Source organism: Lithobates pipiens, unplaced genomic scaffold (assembly GCF_037356315.1).
Source record: "Lithobates pipiens isolate NorthernLeopardFrog02 unplaced genomic scaffold, aLitPip1_a1.2 Scaffold_19, whole genome shotgun sequence".
NCBI classification, from domain to species: Eukaryota; Metazoa; Chordata; class Amphibia; order Anura; family Ranidae; genus Lithobates; species Lithobates pipiens.
In genome coordinates, this window is record NW_027507764.1 from 595704878 (window position 1) to 595721222 (window position 16345).

The following is a 16345-nucleotide window of genomic DNA, read 5'->3' on the forward strand; positions in this document are numbered from 1 at the left end:
GGAGGATCAGGAGGGCACAATACTGGGAAGATCAGGAGGGCGCAATACTGGGAGGATCAGGAGGGCGCAATACTGGGAGGATCAGGAGGGCGCAATACTGGGAGGATCAGGAGGGCACAATACTGGGAGGATCGGGAGGGCACAATACTGGGAGGATCAGGAGGGCACAATACTGGGAAGATCAGGAGGGCACAATACTGGGAAGATCAGGAGGGCGCAATACTGGGAGGATCAGGAGGGCGCAATACTGGGAGGATCAGGAGGGCGCAATACTGGGAGGATCAGGAGGGCACAATACTGGGAAGATCAGGAGGGCACAATACTGGGAGGATTGGGAGGGCACAATACTGGGAAGATCAGGAGGGCACAATACTGGGAGGATTGGGAGGGCACAATACTGGGAAGATCAGGAGGGCACAATACTGGGAGGATTGGGAGGGCACAATACTGGGAAGATCAGGAGGGCACAATACTGGGAGGATTGGGAGGGCACAATACTGGGAAGATCAGGAGGGCACAATACTGGGAGGATTGGGAGGGCACAATACTGGGAGGATCAGGAGGGCACAATACTGGGAAGATCAGGAGGGCACAATACTGGGAAGATCAGGAGGGCACAATACTGGGAAGATCAGGAGGGCACAATACTGGGAAGATCAGGAGGGCACAATACTGGGAGGATCAGGAGAGCACAATACTGGGAAGATCAGGAGGGCACAATACTGGGAAGATCAGGAGGGCACAATACTGGGAGGATCAGGAGGGCACAATACTGGGAAGATCAGGAGGGCACAATACTGGGAGGGCACAATACTGGGAGGATTGGGAGGGCACAATACTGGGAAGATCAGGAGGGCACAATACTGGGAGGATCAGGAGGGCACAACACTGGGAGGATCAGGAGGGCACAATACTGGGAGGATCGGGAGGGCACAATACTGGGAGGATCAGGAGGGCACAATACTGGGAAGATCAGGAGGGCACAATACTGGGAGGATTGGGAGGGCACAATACTGGGAAGATCAGGAGGGCACAATACTGGGAGGATTGGGAGGGCACAATACTGGGAGGATCAGGAGGGCACAATACTGGGAAGATCAGGAGGGCACAATACTGGGAAGATCAGGAGGGCACAATACTGGGAAGATCAGGAGGGCACAATACTGGGAGGATCAGGAGAGCACAATACTGGGAAGATCAGGAGGGCACAATACTGGGAGGATCAGGAGGGCACAATACTGGGAAGATCAGGAGGGCACAATACTGGGAGGGCACAATACTGGGAGGATTGGGAGGGCACAATACTGGGAAGATCAGGAGGGCACAATACTGGGAGGATCAGGAGGGCACAACACTGGGAGGATCAGGAGGGCACAATACTGGGAGGATCAGGAGGGCACAATACTGGGAGGATCAGGAGGGCACAATACTGGGAGGATCAGGAGGGCACAGTACTGGGAGGATCGGGAGGGCACAATACTGGGAGGATCAGGAGGGCACAGTACTGGGAGGATCAGCAGGGCACAGGAGGAGATATCGGTAGTCAATACACATCTGGAGGGATCCATTTTTCTTTATCACGACCACAATAGGAGAGGCATAAGGGCTTCTGGACCCCCTAATGGCCCCCGACCGTTTAAGTTCAGCCAACTATTCTCCAAGGTCCTCCGGGTCACACAGAGGGAATCATCTAGCTCTCGGAAAGGCTTATCTTCACTTAGCAGAATTCGGTGTTGGGCACTCCTGGCATAACCCACATTGAAGTCATTCTTGGAGAACATTTTCTCCCATCGAGCTAATTGAGCTTGAATTCTCCCTTCCCATCTGGGGGACAGATTTGGGCACTGGACAGGGATCTCTCTTCAATTTTCCCTCCGAGGTAATTCGTCCCCTGTCACTGGGGTGGGAGCACTTACTTTCCCAATCACTATACGAGGCCTCAGGCTGATTGGATGGCTGGTGACATTCCCCACACTGACCGAAATTCCACTTGCGCTTCCCTGTAAGGCCCTAGTGGGTACGATCTCCAGAACCAGTTCTATCCTGCTATCTTCCTCCAGTGGGTCAGCTTCTACCACCATAAAGGGACCCGGTTGATCCCATGACAACTTAACAGTTTTCATACAGGTTCTTTCCCCAGGCTGCAACACCTTTTCTTGGGTGTCTAATCGCCACAGTCGTCATACCCCTTCCGTGGGCTTCTTCTCTTGCAACATTCGCTGAAAAGCCTGCCTTAACTGAGGATAGATCTTACCTATGGGAGCACCTTCCAACGCCAGCAGCGTGAGTAACCTCCTTACAAGATTGGTGTTGGTGCCTATCAGCAAGGAATTGTGGCCTGCCCCAGGAGGTCGGGGACAGACAAGAGCCAAAATGTCGAAGGGCCCTGGCTTTCCAGCCAAGGAAGTATCAAAGCTTATCTTGATGGGTATACAGTGACTTGTGAAAGTATTCACCCCCTTGAACTTTTCAACCTTTTGCCACATTTCAGACTTCAAACATAAAGATATAAAATTGTTATTTTTTGTGAAGAATCACCAACAAGTGGGACACAATTGTGAAGTGGAATGAAATCTATTGGGTTTTTGAAACTTTTTTAACTAATAAAAAAATGAAAAGTGGGGCGTGTAAAATGATTGGGCCCCCTTGCGTTAATACTTTGTAGAGCCGCCTTTTGCTGCGATTACAGCTGCAAGTCGCTTGGGGTGTCTCTATCAGTTTTGCACATCGAGAGACTGAAATTCTTGCCCATTCTTCCTTGCAAAACAGCTGGAGCTCAGTGAGGTTGGATGGAGAGCGTTTGTGAACAGCAGTTTTCAGCTCTTTCCACAGATTCTCGATTGGATTCAGGTCTGGACTTTGACTTGGCCATTCTAACACCTGGATACGTTTATTTGTGAACCATTCCTTTGTAGATTTTGCTGTATGTTTGGGATCATTGTCTTGTTGGAAGATAAATCTCCGTCCCAGTTTCAGGTCTTTTGCAGACTCCAACAGGTTTTCATCCAGAATGGTCCTGTATTTGGCTGCATCCATCTTCCCCTCAATTTTAACCATCTTCCCTGTCCCTGCTGAAGAAAAGCAGGCCCAAACCATGATGCTGCCACCACCATGTGTGACAGTGGGGATGGTGTGTTGAGGGTGATGAGCTGTGTTGCTTTTACGCCAAACATATCGTTTTGCATTGTGGGCAAAAAGTTGGATTTTGGTTTCATGTGACCAGAGCACCTTCTTCCACATGTTTGGTGTGTCTCCCAGGTGGCTTGTGGCAAACTTTAGACGAGACTTTTTATGGATATCTTTGAGAAATGGCTTTCTTCTTGCCACTCTTCCATAAAGGGCAGATTTGTGCAGTGTACGACTGATTGTTGTCCTATGGACAGACTCTCCCACCTCAGCTGTAGTCCTCTGCAGTTCATCCAGAGTGATCATGGGCCTCTTGGCTGCATCTCTGATCAGTCTTCTCCTTGTCTGAGCTGAAAGTTTAGAGGGACGGCCAGGTCTTGGTAGATTTGCAGTGGTCTGATACTCCTTCCATTTCAAAATGATCGCTTGCACAGTGCTCCTTGGGATGTTTAAAGCTTGGGAAATCTTTTTTGTATCCAAATCCGGCTTTAAACTTCTCCACCACAGTATTACGGACCTGCCTGGTGTGTTCCTTGGTCTTCATGATGCTCTCTGCGCTTTCAACAGAACCCTGAGACTATCACAGAGCAGGTGCATTTATACAGAGACTTGATTACACACAGGTGGATTCTATTTATCACCATCAGTCATTTAGGACAACATTGGATCATTCAGAGATCCTCGCTGAACTTCTGGAGTGAGTTTGCTGCACTGAAAGTAAAGGGGCCGAATCATTTTGCACGCACCACTTTTCAGTTTTTTTATTTGCTAAAAAAGTTTAAAATATCCAATAGATTTCGTTCCACTTCACAATTGTGTCCCACTTGTTGGTGATTCTTCACAAAAAATTAAAATTTTATATCTTTATGTTTGAAGCCTGAAATGTGGCAAAAGGTTGAAAAGTTCAAGGGGGCCGAATACTTTCACAAGGCACTATATAATTGTCATACAAGCATTTTTGGGTTCCTATACAACAGATCTCTAAGGCCGCGTACACACGGGCGGACTGTTCGCCCAACTTTGTTCGTCAAACAATCCGACAAACAGTCCGCTCAAAATTTGCATGAACGGACTTGACCACACACGATGAACAGACAGTCCGCTGAAAGCGTGCGCGATGACGTGAACGGCACGTACGACGGGACTAGAAAAACGACGTCCTATACACTGCAATGCAACCTTCGGCCGTGTAAACCCTTTCTGAGCATGCGCGATACTTAGTCCGTCCAACTTGCCTACACACGAGCGGACTGTCCGCTGAAACCAAGTTTGGACGGACAAAACCAAGTTTCAGTGGACTGTCTTACGGAAATTCCGAAAAACTTTGTTCGTCAGACTGTCCGCTGAAACTGTCCGCTGAAGCCCCACACACGAGCGGACTGTCCGCTGAAACACTGTTCAGCGGACAAAGTTGGGCGAACAGTCCGCCCGTGTGTACGCGGCCTTAATCCTCGACTTTACACAAAGGAGTGTCCCTCAAGAACTTGTGATAGAAGTCCCGATACAACAACGTCACCCGAGCACTGGTATCCAGCAAGCCTTCAGTATAGATGCCCTCTACTTGTATCAAGACTATAGGAGAAGGCCCTACCAGGTCCTTCGGCAGATTTCTAGCTAGTGACTCTATAGTTTGAGCCCTAACCAACCTCTTTGGTGGCGATGGAGTCTAACAACTCGCTCAGAAGGGTGTGCATTGATTTCCCCGTGTCCGGCTTTCCTTCCCTGAGGGCCTTGTTTCCTTTTTGACAGGCAAGGGAGGGAAAGAGGTAGCAAACGACTTTCATTCCTTCTTCTTCTTCTTGGTTGCTTTCTTAACTTTGGACTGGAGTTTCCACCAATGGGACGTTCAACTAGCTCCTTCACTGAGGCCCTGAAGTTTCCCGTCGGCTTTTGTAAGAGTAGCTTCTATAAGGTTTTTAAAACTTCCATGAGTAATTGTGGACTAATTCCAGCTTTGGGACGCTCTGCCCCGGAAGTGTCCAACTTCTCCACATCCCTACCATTTCTGGAAAGTTTTGTCCCTCCTTGGTGAAATCCTTGTTCCTGGACCTTTGCTTTGGTTTCCAATACTCGCATTAGAGCTAGATACATCTGAGTTTGGGCTTGAGCTACCTGAGCCATCAGCTCAGTGGGTCAGAGTTCGCTCACTGGCTTGTTAGTATCGGGGATGGCCGGTCCAACTGGTTCTGACTCAGTTGCACTGTACTCACCTGAAGAACCTGCTTCTACAAGGACAGTTTGGGCAATTACTTTCTTCCTATCCTCTCGTTCCTTGACTCTTTTCTTTCAATAGAGCTTCCTCTTCCCGCACTTCTCTTATCAATTCCGGGTGTGTAGGTACCACCTTGGTTCTTTCCAGTAATAACGTCAAGACAATGGGATGGTTTGGCCGGGGCTCCTTGTAAAACCCGGTCTAAACTAGCTTGATCAATGTCCTTGGGATTGATACCCCCTTTAAGGATAATCTGGTGTAACATTCTGTCTACTCGGGAGATGTACCCAGAGAGGTTCTCCCCCTTTTGTTGATGAGTGTCAATAAATTTGTACATCAGATCTGCAGTTGTTTCAACTCTTCCGAATACGGCATACAAAGTATCTACCGTATTTATCGGAGTGTGGGGAAAATCGCGTGTGCGTGTTATACACCGATCCTCTGCGATTTCTGCACGATTTTTGGACCTTCGGCCGCCTCGGTGGCTTTCGACTGCTCTCGGACCTTCACGGCCGCCGAAAACCGCGAGAAGGGCCGAAAGCCGCCCAGAGCGGCCGAAAGCCGCCGAGAAGGGCCGAGGCGGCCGAAAGCAGTCCAGAGCGGCCAAAAGCTGCTGAGAAGGGCCGAGATCAGCCGAAAGCCGCCGAGAAGGACCAAGGCGGCCGAAAGCCGTCCAGAGTGGCCGAAAGCCGCAGAGAAGGGCCGAGGCGGCCGAAAGCCGCCGAGAAGGTCTGAGAGCGGCCGAAAGCCGCCCAGAGTGGCCAAAAGCCGCAGAGAAGGGCCGAGAGCGGCCGAAAGCCGCCCAGAGCGGGCAAAAGCCGCCGAGAAGGGCAGAGGCGGCCGAAAGCCGCCGAGAAGGGCCGAGGCGGCTGAAAGCCGTCCAGAGCGGCCGAAAGCCACCGAGAAGGGCCGAGGCGGCCGAAGGCTGCAGAGAAGGGCTGAGAGCGGCCAAAGCCGCCCAGAGCGGCCAAAACCCACCGAGGAGGGCCGAGGCGGCCGAAAGCCGCCGAGAAGGGCCGAGGCTGCTGAAAGCCGTCCAGAGCGGCCGAAAGCCGCCGAGAAGGGCCGAGGCGGCTGAAAGCCGTCCAGAGCGGCCGAAAGCCGTCCAGAGTGGCCGAAAGCCGCCGAGAAGGTCTGAGAGCGGCCGAAAGCCGCCAAGAACTTCCGGGCGCTGCCGAGATACACAGGACATCTCGGGGGCGCCATTTTTAAAAACATTAGCTGACATCAATGACGGACAAGGCTGCCTGACAAGGCTGCAATAATGGACAGGCTGCATGACAAGGCTGCAAATGACACTGACGCAAAAGCCGCCGAGAAGGGCAGAGGCGGCCGAAAGCCGCCGAGAAGGGCCGAGGCGGCTGAAAGCCGTCCAGAGCGGCCGAAAGCCACCGAGAAGGGCCGAGGCGGCCGAAGGCTGCAGAGAAGGGCTGAGAGCGGCCAAAGCCACCCAGAGCGGCCAAAACCCACCGAGGAGGGCCGAGGCGGCCGAAAGCCGCCGAGAAGGGCCGAGGCTGCTGAAAGCCGTCCAGAGCGGCCGAAAGCCGCCGAGAAGGGCCGAGGCGGCCGAAGGCTGCAGAGAAGGGCTGAGAGCGGCCAAAGCCACCCAGAGCGGCCAAAACCCACCGAGGAGGGCCGAGGCGGCCGAAAGCCGCCGAGAAGGGCCGAGGCTGCTGAAAGCCGTCCAGAGCGGCCGAAAGCCGCCGAGAAGGGCCGAGGCGGCTGAAAGCCGTCCAGAGCGGCCGAAAGCCGCCGAGAAGGGCCGAGGCGGCTGAAAGCCGTCCAGAGCGGCCGAAAGCCGTCCAGAGTGGCCGAAAGCCGCCGAGAAGGTCTGAGAGCGGCCGAAAGCCGCCAAGAACTTCCGGGCGCTGCCGAGATACACAGGACATCTCGGGGGCGCCATTTTTAAAAACATTAGCTGACATCAATGACGGACAAGGCTGCCTGACAAGGCTGCAATAATGGACAGGCTGCATGACAAGGCTGCAAATGACACTGACGAGGCTTTAGATGGACACTGATAAGGCTGCATTGATGGGCATTTAAATGTAAGTTTTTTTTTTCCTTAAATTTCCCTCCTAAAAGGTTTTTCCTTAAAATTCCCTCCTAAACTTGGGGTGCGTGTTATACGCCAATAAATACAGTATGTAGTCCATGGCAGTACAGGTTCCCTTCCCATTCTCAAATTTCGGATTACACCGGCAGCGGGGCCTCGAAGAATCTCACTGAGCTGCTGTCTCTTCACGGCCTCTGAAACACTCCATTCCTCCACGGCCGGACTCATCCAGGTCTCAAACTCATCTCCTCCCATGGGGGTCGGCAACTGCCCTGAGAAAAACCTTCAAGAGCTCTGGTTGGCATTTCCAGATCCGTACTTCACTAGGCTATCAACTAGCCATCTCATATCAGTGTAGAAGGATACGGGAGGGGCACTGACCCCCATGAGAGTCTGTCCCAACAGATCCTGAGCCCTTCTCCTGGGTCCTCAACAATGGTTGCCTCTCAACAGGCTCCCCCCCGCCCACTTTTAGCGGGATCACACTGGCAGTCACTCCTTGGCTAGGCGTACCTCTTCTACCTGAAAGCACACAGGTATTTCTTCCTGGCATTTCAGCAACACCCTGACTTGGTCCAGGTCGTGCTCAGCTTCCATATCACACAATGTAGGCCCTCTGTCCTGGGACCAGGGCTCTCACCCACTGTCGAATCTCCCTCTCAGTGCATTCACTTCCTGAGATCTCTAGAACACCTCTTTCCACCCGAGCTGCCTGGGCCTTGCCCCAAGTGACCGCAGCCACAGAAGCTTCCTCCCTCGCGGATCTGGGCTCTTGTCTAGGTTGACTGCAGAATAGATCCTCGGACGAGCCCCCCAATGTAGCACAACCCCCTTGAGGACTGCTTGGATTTGCCTGCTCATCTGCATCATCGTGAGCCTGTGGATCTTCCAACCCACCTGACACTCTGGGTTCAGACATCTTTCCACAAGCAACTTTTTAAATGACACGTCACACAAGTCACAATGTTTGTATTATCTCAGCTTTTAGTGGAATAAGCAAAGTAGTATTGATTTACAAAAGAGGGCGATAGATCAACCGAGTTCACAGCCCGGACTCGGAAGCGGAATTCCCCAAATGACAGCTTAAGAACAGTTTAACAGTATGAAGGTACAATACACATTTATGTACAGTGGGCTACCACCTGATGCAGGACCTGTAAGGACAATAAGGGTTAAATGTTTAATGCAGGTAGTCGCACTCTAATGCCCCGTACACACGATCGGACTTTCCCGACAACAAAACCGCAGATTTTTTGTTCGAAGGATGTCGGCTCCAACTTGTCTTACCTACACACGGTCACACAAATGTTGGCCAACAATTACGAACGTGGGAACGTGGTGACGTACAAGACGTACGACGAGACTTGAGAAAAAAAGGAAGTTCAATAGCCAGTGCGGATCCCTCTGCTTGATTCCCGAGCATGCGTGAATTTTTGCGCGACTGACTTGTGTACACACGATCGGAAATTCCAAACAAAGTTTTGTTTGTCGGAAAATTTGAGAACCTGCTAGCCAACATTTGTTGAAAGTCTGACAACAAATGTTCGATGTTCAGGTTATGTAACGGTATCGCTGGTCAGAAAGACTACTAGTCCCACAATCCATTGGGATGGGCTCACAAATCAATGACAGTCATTGGCGCCCCGGGATTAAAGGGATATCCTATAGGTGAGGAGGAATGACGGGGAATGCATACAATGTTACAAGTAAAGTTCACCAGCGCTACATTGTATATAGTATGGGATGAGGGGGGAGGGGGACACACTGCTGTATACGGTATATAGTGAGGTTTCCCTCTCTCTGATTGCAGATCTGATATCCTGCCTCCGGGACACGGACTGCCCCCCGCTCAGCTCCTGTACAATGGGCCCCGGGCCCCGCATCTGTCACTGTCACCTCAGCCTCTACTTCCACCCGCACCTCGGCTGTGTCTCAGGTAATCCTATGGGATGTAATCATTGATTGCTTATTATTTGTCAATCAGTAATCTATCAAACCAAATTCCTTTTCATTCAGTGACTCTCAGCCATGTCCGTCTATCATCAGGCAGAGGGGTTTGTTCCTGCTGCTCTGTGAAGGGGGCTTTCCTCCGGTACACATAACGATCAGTGGGGCCCCGATGATATAAATACAAGACTGAAGAGCACAGACTGACCCCGTACACATAACGATCAATGGGGCCCCGATGATATAAATACAAGACTAAAGAACACAGACTGACCCTGTACACATAGCGATCAATGGGGCCCCGATGATATAAATACAAGACTGAAGAGCACAGACTGACCCCATACACATAACGATCAATGGGGTCCGATGATATAAATACAAGACTGAAGAGCACAGACTGACCCTGTACACATAACGATCAATGGGGTCCGATGATATAAATACAAGACTGAAGAGCACAGACTGACCCCGTACACATAACGATCAATGGGGTCCGATGATATAAATACAAGACTGAAGAGCACAGACTAACCCCGTACACATAGCGATCAATGGGGTCCGATGATATAAATACAAGACTGAAGAGCACAGACTGACCCTGTACACATAGCGATCAATGGGGTCCAATGATATAAATACAAGACTGAAGAGCACAGACTGAGCAATGTATTTTATAATCGGACCCCTGAGCCCGTTCTGTTGATTGGCTGTTGGGCGGCTCCTCTGATAATTGTGGGGCGGAGTCTTCGGGGTCTATTTATAGAACGTTTGTTGGACGAAGGTCCCGCCCACCTTCCTGCCGGCTGGATGAACGTTCCTCATATTCTCCATATTAGATCCTCGGCTCCATCTAGTGGGCAAAACACAGTACAGTCTGTGATTGGAGCGTCTCAGAATTCTATACCACATTCTGTCCACTAGATGGAGCCGAGGATCAGAAGATATTACAGACAATACGGGGAACATTCATCCAGCCGGCAGGAAGGTGTGAGTGACATTCGTCCAACGAAGCTTCTATAAAGAGACCCCGATGTCTTCTCTCAGCTCAATCACTAGTTTTGGGTGAAATGGCTCTTTAAATCTGACCTCCATTGCACAGATGTACCCCCCCCCCCCCCCGATATCACTGCACACTGTGAGCTTCTCACCATGTGCATTAGAAGCTGCAGCAAGTCAGATTGAGCCCCGCCCCATTTCCTGGCTGGAGGACGTCCAGCATCATCTAGCTCTTTCCTCCCCCAGCCTGACTGTCCCTAGCCCCGCCCCTTTTCATTCATTTTTTTTTTAGTTCTTTCAATCATAGAGGCTCAGCATGTTCCACCCATAAAATGTGACATTTCTGTGTTTCCTGAAAGCCAGAACATTCCCGGCCCGACTCGCCATCTCTGCCTTCCGCTCCACAGACGGGACAATCCGAGGAGACGGCCAACCGGAGACCCCGATATCCCGAGAGGTAACCGAGCTGGTGGGTGTCACAGCCAACACTCTAATGTCCCCTCCCCCACAGTCACATCAGTCTCTGTACAGAGGAGCTTACACTCTAATGTCCCCTCTCCCCACAGTCACATCAGTCTCTGTACAGAGGAGCTTACACTCTAATGTCCCCTCCCCCCACAGTCACATCAGTCTCTGTACAGAGGAGCTTACACTCTAATGTCCCCTCCCCCACAGTCACATCAGTCTCTGTACAGAGGAGCTTACACTCTAATGTCCCTCCCCCACAGTCACATCAGTCTCTGTACAGAGGAGCTTACACTCTAATGTCCCATCCCCCCACAGTCACATCAGTCTCTGTACAGAGGAGCTTACACTCTAATGTCCCCTCCCCCCCCACAGTCACATAAGTCTCTGTACAGAGGAGCTTACACTCTAATGTCCCCTCCCCCCACAGTCACATCAGTCTCTGTACAGAGGAGCTTACACTCTAATGTCCCCTCCCCCCACAGTCACATCAGTCTCTGTACAGAGGAGCTTACACTCTAATGTCCCCTCCCCTCACAGTCACATCAGTCTCTGTACAGAGGAGCTTACACTCTAATCTCCCCTCCCCCCCCACAGTCACATCAGTCTCTGTACAGAGGAGCTTACACTCTAATCTCCCCTCCCCCCACAGTCACACACTATTATTATCATTATACATGTATATAGCTCTGACATATACCGCAGTGCTGTACAGAGATCACTGAGACGCCCAATTTCGTTTTGGCTGCAGTACCTTCCCTCCACCACTAGATGGCAGTGCTCGCCCAGTCATTGAAGCAGTGATTGGTGGAATGGAGGGATTAACCCTTTCTGTGTCTGGTGGGATTATTATTATTATTATTCAGGATTTATACGGCGCCAACAGTTTGTGAAGCGCTTTACAATATGAGGGCAGACATTACAGTTACAATACAAATCAATACAGGAGGGATCAGAGGGCCCTGCTCCTTAGAGTTTACAATCTAGAGAGGAGGGTCAAGTTGAAACAAAAAAGGTAATAACCGGGGGATGAGCTGATGGAGAAAATGAAAATACAGTTGTTAGGTGGGGGAGGGGAGGCTTCTCTGAAGAGAAGGGTTTTCAGGGATCGCCTAAAAGCCAATAAAGTAGGAGATAAGTGGACAGATTGGGGTAGGGAGTTCCATAGGATTGGAGAGGCTCTGGAAAAGTCCTGGAGGCGAGTATGGGAAGAGGTGATGAGTGAGCAGGAGGTCTTGAGAGGAACAAAGAGAACAAGTAGGTTGGTATTGAGAGACGAGGTCAGTGATGTAGCGGGGGGCCGGGATGTGGATTTGCTTTGTAGGTAATTGTTAGTATTTTGAATTGAATTCTTTGGCTGAGCGGAAGCCGGTGGAGGGATTGGTGGAGAGGAGTAGCAGAGACAGAGGGGTTGGTAAGGTGGAGGAGTCTGGCAGCGGCATTCATGATGGATTGAAGAGGTCAGGGCTGGATTAACATAGGGGCTATTGGAGCTGCAGCTCCAGGCCCTTACCTTAATATAGGCCCAGCCACCCAAAAAGGACATGGAAAGCAATGGGCCTACGGGAAGAGATCTCCCCTGACGGGCCCTGCATTCCACATGAACCGCCTAGGCAGGGTGGTGGGGTTGATAATGGGCACTGCATGAGCAGTCCTAACAGAAGCCTGGGGCACGCCAATTGCGGGGCTCTTACAGAAATCTGGGGCTTCCATAGTGTTGGGCCTGCGCTGCTGCACTCTTTCAGCTTGGAGTGCCCGCCGATGCACGGCCCTTACAGAAACTTGGCAAATCAAATGCCAGGCTTCCCTAGTGTTATGCCTGTGCGGTGGCGCAATTTTGAGTTTGGGCGCACGCCAGCACAGGCTATTGGAAAGCAGAAGGGTGCCCAGTAAAAGGCCCACCAAAATCCTCAGCACCAAGCACATGAGGCTCTTAATCCGGCCCTGGAAGAGGCGATAGACTATGTAGAGATGAGCCAATCAGAAGGGAGTTGTAGTAGTCGAGGCGGGAGATGACCAGCGAGTGAATTAAGAGCTTTGTTGTGTGATTGGTTAGAAAGGGGCGTATTTCGGAGATGTTGGAGATGTTGCGGAGGTTGAGGCGGCAGGATTTGGACAGTGATTGGATGTGTTGCTTGAAGGAGAGTTCAGAGTCCAGGACTACACCTAGAACCTTGGCATGGGGGGGATGGGCTTATGGTTGTGCCATCGATTTTGACCGAGAGATCAGGGGAATGGAAAGGGGCATATGGAGGAGGAAGAATGATACGTTCGGTTTTGGATAGATTGAGTGTGAGGAAGTGATGTGACATCCAGACTGATAGATCTGATAGTAAATTAGTGATAGGTGAGGAGGCAGAGGGAGGGAGCTGAGGGGTAGATTTGGGTGTCGTCAGTATAGAGGTGGTATTGGAAGCCGTGGGAGGCCATCAGCTGACCCAGGGAGGAGGTGTAGATGGAGAATAGGAGAGGTCCAAGAACAGAACCTTGGGGGACCCCAACAGAGAAAGGAAGAGGAGAGGAGGAGGAAAGGAAGAGGAGAGGAGAGGAGGAGAGGAAGAGGAGAGGAGGAAGGAGAGTTGTAAGAAACGCTAAAGGTGCAGTTGGATAAGTAGGAAGAGAACCATCGTAGAGTACAGTCATGGAGACCAAAGGTGTGAAGTTTTTTGAGAAGGAGGGGGGTGGTCAACCATATCAAAGGCAGCAGAGAGGTCCAGGAGGAGGAGTTCCGAATAATGTTGATTGGTTTTGGCTGTTAGTAGATCGTTTGTTAGTCTTGAGATCAGTTTCTGTGGAGTGTTGAGGACGAAATCCAGACTGAAGGGGATCAAGAAGGCTATTATCAGCGAGGAGGACACTCAGTCGGTTGTAGACCAGACGTTCGAGGAGTTTGGATAATAAGGGGAGCGAGGAGATGGGAGAGCGAGGAGATGGGGGAGTATGGAGATGGGGGAGCGAGGAGATGGGGGAGTATGGAGATGGGGGAGCGAGGAGATGGGGGAGTGAGGAGATGGGGAGCGAGGAGATGGGGGAGCAAGGAGATGGGGGAGCGAGGAGATGGGGGAGCGAGGAGATGGGGCATAGGTTGTTTGGATTGGATGGGTCCAGTGAGGGCTTTATGGGTCTGACAAGTGCGTGTTTTAGAGAGTTGGAGAAGATGCCAGAAGAGAGGGAGAGATTGAAGATGTGGGTTAGAGAGTGTAGAATAGATCCAGAGGGTGAACGTAACATTTGTGAGGGAACAGGATCCAGAGGGCAGGGGGTAAGGTGGGCATTACCAAGTAGTTTAGCAACTTGGTCTATAGTGGTGGGGTTGAAAGAGGGAAGTAATGATTGTGCCCGTGGGCATGATGTGTAAAGCGTGGAGGGTATGAGAACAGTAGAGATCTCCGCGTGAATTGTATCAATCTTCTGTTTGAAGTGATTGGCGATCTCCTGGGCAGTGAGTGAGTTGGCGGGTGGAGGACGAAGTAGAGAGTTGAAAGTAGAGAAGAGTTGACGGGGACGGGATGATAGGTTGCTGATGAGAGTGATAAAATAGTTCTGCTTGGTAGAGAGGAGGCTGGAATTGTAATTTTGGAGGGCAGATTTATATTGGTTGAAATCTCTCTGAGACTTCGTCTTGCGCCACAGGCGCTCATGGGCACGACTATGTTTTTTCAGACTTCTAGTGACATCTGTTTGCCAAGGTTGAAGGGGCCAGGGCTTAATTCTGTGTGTAGTGAGGGGGCCAGTGAGTCCAGAGAGGCCAGAAGTGAAGCGTTGTAGACAGAAGTGGGGGGTTGGTGCAGGATAGGGGTGAGATTTTGCCATAGAGGTGGTCAGTAGCAGAGTAGAGAAGAGAAGGCTTGAGATGACGTAAGTTTCTGCGGGTAACTTTAATGCGGTTGGAGGGAAAGGAGGTGGAGGAGAGGGAGAGAGTGAAACTAATAAGGTGGTGATCAGAGAGAGGGAATGGATAGTTAGAGAGGTTGCATAGAGTGCAAAGGTGAGAGAAAACGAGGAAAAGGATATTGCTTTCAAAGTAAGTAGAAGCGTGTAACCACTGCTTCAGGTCAAAGGAGGAGGTTAGGCTGAGAAGTTTGGAAGGGGCAGAAGAAGTGTTAGTATTAATAGGGATGTTAAAGTCCCCGAGAATGATTGTGGGGATTTCAGAAGAAAGAAAGTAGGGTAGCCAGGCAGAGAAGTCATCAAGAAATGTTGATACTGGTCCAGGGGGCCTGTAGATCACGGCTATTCTTAAAGAAATTGGGGTGAAGAGACGAATGCAGTGTGCTTCGAAAGAGGAGAGTGACAGAGAGTGAGGTGGGTGAAGTACCTGGAAGGTGCTATGTGGGGCTAGAAGGATTCCGACACCTCCTCCCTTCCGTCCATTGGATCTGGGGGAGTGAGTCCAGAGAAGACCACCATGGGAGAGGGCCGCAGAAGACGCAGTGTCTGATTCGTGGAGCCAGGTTTCGGTGATGGCGAGTAGGTTAAATGAGTTGGGGATAAAGATGTCATGTAGAGAGGTGAGTTTGTTGCAGACAGAGCGGGAGTTCCGAGGGGCACAAGAGAAAGGGAGTCTGGTCTTGGGAAGAATAGAAATGGGAACTAAATTGTGTTGATTGTGGCTGCTGCCAGAGGGTGCAGGGTGATGGGTACAGTTTAATGATGGAGGTCCGGGGTTTGGGGATATATCTCCAGAGGTTAGGAGAAGCAGGAGGGTGAAGGGGGTAATATGGGAGGGGGATTTATATGAGGGGACATGGCCCAGGGTCTTGGAGATTTTTAGTGTGTGTGGATTTAGAATTAGCAGGAGTTGGTGGGTGCAGTAATAAGGAGAGGACAGAAGTGAGGGTGATATATATATATATATATATATATATATGCTATGGGGGGGGGGGGGGAGAAGAGGGGTGGAGTTGAGATAGTTTTAGTATAGAGGACAGAGCTGTCAGAAGGAGTGGTAGAGAATGCATGTTACAAGGAGAAAGAGCTAAAGGGTAAAACGAGGTCCCCTGGTGTCTGTCTGGTGTTTTTCAAAGTATTTTCTTGTGTTTCTTTCCTTTGTGCATTCACTGAAGTGCAGAGTCAGAAGTGCTTCCACTTATAGAAATCCCCCCACTTGGAGAAAGAGCCCCTGTTGCAAGTGTGCCCCCTGCAATCGCTTCCCCCAAAAAGAAGCTCATCTTTATACTGATAGGGGTGGGGGATGGGTGGATTTCAATAATCACTCAGGAGGTAATAAAGCTTGGCTGGTTAACAGGGCAAAATTCTATCTTCAGAAACAGACTAGCAAGAGGGCACTAAAGTTAGACGGACCATAATTTTGGATAAGACAAGGGAGATAATAAAGCATTGTAATGTGGACAGATCTACAGACTGTTGAGCAAAAACAACATACCAGCATTTTTAAAGACACACATGAAAAGCAGATAGCAGGGTTTCAGAGCTTACACTCTAATGTCCCCCCCCCCCCACAGTCACAGCAGTCTCTGTACAGAGGAGCTTACACTCTAATGTCCCCTCCCCCACAGTCACATCAGTCTCTGTACAGA

General features: G+C 50.6%; 1 protein-coding gene across 6 annotated transcripts in view; it reads left to right on the plus strand.

The window, feature by feature from the left end:
• The window catches only part of LOC143997825 (uncharacterized), an 82037-nt gene that overhangs the window by 39352 nt on the left and 26340 nt on the right, over nt 1-16345 (plus strand). For 5 of the 6 annotated variants that reach the window (XM_077493645.1, XM_077493650.1, XM_077493648.1 and 2 more), the window contains 2 exons: nt 9205-9330; nt 10700-10809. In XM_077493645.1, the coding sequence (XP_077349771.1) occupies nt 9205-9330; nt 10700-10809 (236 nt within the window). The remainder of the gene's footprint in view (nt 1-9204; nt 9331-10699; nt 10810-16345) is intronic. The other variant, XM_077493646.1, reaches the window with a different exon arrangement.